Source organism: Rhincodon typus, chromosome 46 (assembly GCF_021869965.1).
Source record: "Rhincodon typus isolate 14 chromosome 46, sRhiTyp1.1, whole genome shotgun sequence".
In the NCBI taxonomy this organism is placed as follows: domain Eukaryota; kingdom Metazoa; phylum Chordata; class Chondrichthyes; order Orectolobiformes; family Rhincodontidae; genus Rhincodon; species Rhincodon typus.
Window position 1 is genome coordinate 6,577,992 of NC_063377.1, and position 2,885 is coordinate 6,580,876.

The 2,885-nt window shown below is 53.2% G+C and overlaps 1 protein-coding gene across 1 annotated transcript in view; it reads left to right on the top strand.

The window, feature by feature from the left end:
* Positions 1-2,885, top strand: part of cers2a (ceramide synthase 2a) — a 12,671-nt gene that overhangs the window by 4,800 nt on the left and 4,986 nt on the right. Inside the window, exons 5-6 of the mRNA XM_048620293.1 lie at positions 1,963-2,013; positions 2,518-2,610. Coding sequence (XP_048476250.1) covers positions 1,963-2,013; positions 2,518-2,610 — 144 coding nt within the window. The remainder of the gene's footprint in view (positions 1-1,962; positions 2,014-2,517; positions 2,611-2,885) is intronic.

The window sequence follows — 2,885 nt, forward strand, 5'->3', positions numbered from 1 at the left end:
AATTGTCCCCGTAGTGCCCAGGGATGTGCAGGTTAGGGTGGATTGGCTGTGGGAAATGCAGGGTTACAGGGATAGGGAAGGGGCATGGGTCTGGGTGGGATGCTCTTCAGAGGGTCGGTGTGGACGCGATGGGCCGAATGGCCTGCTTCCACACTGTAGGGGCTCCATGTTCTATAACCCTGCGGGGAAAAGATTGACCAACATTTTTATTTCCTATAACTAATAGGATGGGCCAGGGGCAATTTAATTACCCTCTTAATATAATTACCTTCTTTCCTGAGTTAAAAGTCTCCGCATCTCGGCCTTGAATATCCTCAGTGACCCAGCCTCGATAGTAGTAAAGAATTCCTCAGATTCGCTCCCCTCGGAGAGAGAAGGAATTCTTCCCCCATCTCCGTCTTCGATGAGCAACCCCCTTACTCTGAGATGGTGCTCCTTCAGTTCTAGACTCTCCCACACAAGGGGGGAAACACCCTTCCCACATCTCCCCTGTCAATTTCCCCCTTGAGGATCTTGTAAATTTCAGCGAAGACGCCTCTTGTTCTTCTGAACATTTTCCTAGGGTGGGCGATATAGGCGACATTTTTGAGGGGAGCGATTTTAAAAAAGACACGAGGGGCAAATTTTTTTTACACAGAGGGTGGTTCGTGTGTGGAGTGAACTTCCAGAGGAAGTGGTGGATGTGGGTACAGTTACAACGCTTACAAGATATTTGGATAGGTACATGAATGGGAAAGGGATATGGGCCAGGAGCAGGCAGGTGGGACTAGTTTAGTTTGGGGTGATGGACCGAAGGGTCTGTACGACGCTGCGTGCAGGCCTAGCGTCTCCCTCCTAAGACAGAAGTGAAGGGACCGTAACGAGGCCTGCGCAGTGGGTCCTCATGGAGTCTGATTTCCCCTGATTGGGGCCGTTAATCTGGTCTAATCCGGGAGCCCGGGCTGACAGACGTAAACGGGAGGAGGGACGGAGGCTCTGTTCGCTGCAAGAGCTGGCCCTGAGGGTGAAGTTGGGGGTGGGGGGGATTGTCCATGTAACTAACAGCATATCAGCTTCTGTGAAGCTATTCTACAACTATCCGCAATCTTCCGAAATGACCCTGGGCTGTGAGGGATTTGAATGCAGAATGACCGAGTTTTAGGGACAATTTCAAGTGGCTGATTGAGAGAGGTGAGACGGCAAATACTTGGCAGATGCCCGAGAGCTCGGCTAAACATCACCTTACCCCGCTCCGTGTGAAGCCCGGGGGGTTAAAGGGTACTTTGAGTGGGGTTGGAGGGGGACAGCATGGATGTGCAAAGGGATCTGGGCCAAGACAAGGAGATAGACGCAGCGAGCAGTCAGGAACGTGAATGGGGGACTCACTGTTGGGATTAGATACAGAGTAAAGCTCCCTCTACACTGTTCCCGCCTCCCTCACCCCTCCATCAAATACTCCCAGGACAGGGAGTTTGTACTGTCTCTGTTGAGTCAACATTTGAAAAGTGTCAATATCTTCAACTGGGCGATAAAGAACAGGCTCTGCAGTGTTAGGGATTAGACGTGGGGGGGAAAGAAGTTCGCAAAGACCGTAAGAAACCCCTGCAGTTTAACTCCGAAGCCGGAAGCAATGTAGCTGACGGAGAGGAAGGTGGCTAAGGATGAGGCCTTACCAAAATGGCCGCCTTGGCGTCCTTTCCTGGTCTCTCCGTGGCTGCCAGCTGCCCTTTCACTTCGGAATAATGGATTTTCTGAGAGGTAAAAGAGGCCACCCCCTTTGCTTCCACACTGCGCGATCTCAGTGGGCCTGGGTTTCGAGGTGAAGCCTTTTTCCGTAGGCCCAGTTGACATGGTAACAGGGCCTAGTCTGGGCCTAGCTAAAACTTGCCCCTGACGCTTATCTTTCACCTCGGTCTTCCGCATTTCAAGCTGGTCGTGTTTAATGTGTTTTGTTGGGGTTTTTTTCCCTCCTGTATATTTTAGAAACCCTGGTTTTACGATTTGCGAGAAACTTGGAAAGGATTTCCGATTCAGGTTGGTGTGTCTCGTGTCTGTCTGTGTTTCTACGATAAATTTTGCTCTTCACCCGGCTCGTGGGGTGAAGACTTACTGGGACGTGGACGAGGTTTTATTTCTACGTGGGGTGGTGGTGGGTGGGGGGGTGGGGGGGGGTGGTGCGGTTGGGGGTTGAGGAGGAGAGCGGGACTAAATTGACGAAGCCTTTCCAAGGGAGTCAGCACGGGCGGAGCGGGCCGAACGTTCGCTTTCGATTCCTGACCGGAAGGGCCCGGGCTTCCCGGAGCTCTCCTTCCGTGGTCTCCGCCCGCGGGATCCTACTGCGCGCAGGTCGGCGTTGACCCCCACCATAGCGATCAAACCGCCCTCCCCTCCTACCCCACCCTCCAACGCCCCAAAACAAGAGAACCCGAACAAAGCGAGTCCCTGGTTGACAGTGAAGTGGGGAGAGGGGAGATGGTGGCAGGCGATATCGAAATGCAGCATCAGTTGAAGTTGTCGGTGTGTCTTCTGCTCGTACAGACAATGCTGCCATCGCAGTACTGGTACTACATGATAGAGTTGGGCTTCTACTGGTCCCTCCTCTTCAGCGTTGCCTTCGATGTTAAGAGAAAGGTAAGAGTTTTCAAAATGTCTGCCTTAAAGGGGACGTGTCTTTGTTGTTGACTGTAAATACCCCCCCAACCCACCCGTGGCAGTCCCTGTCTCGGCCCTGACTCTTCCAAGCTCTCCTTCCCAAAGGCCATTCAGTCCCCCCTCCTCCAGCCTGTTACACAGGAACAGGAGGCCATTCTGGCCCCCCTCCTCCAGCCTGTTACACAGGAACAGGAGGCCATTCAGCACCCCCCACCCCCTCCTCCAGTCTGTTACACAGGGGGGCCGAATGTCCT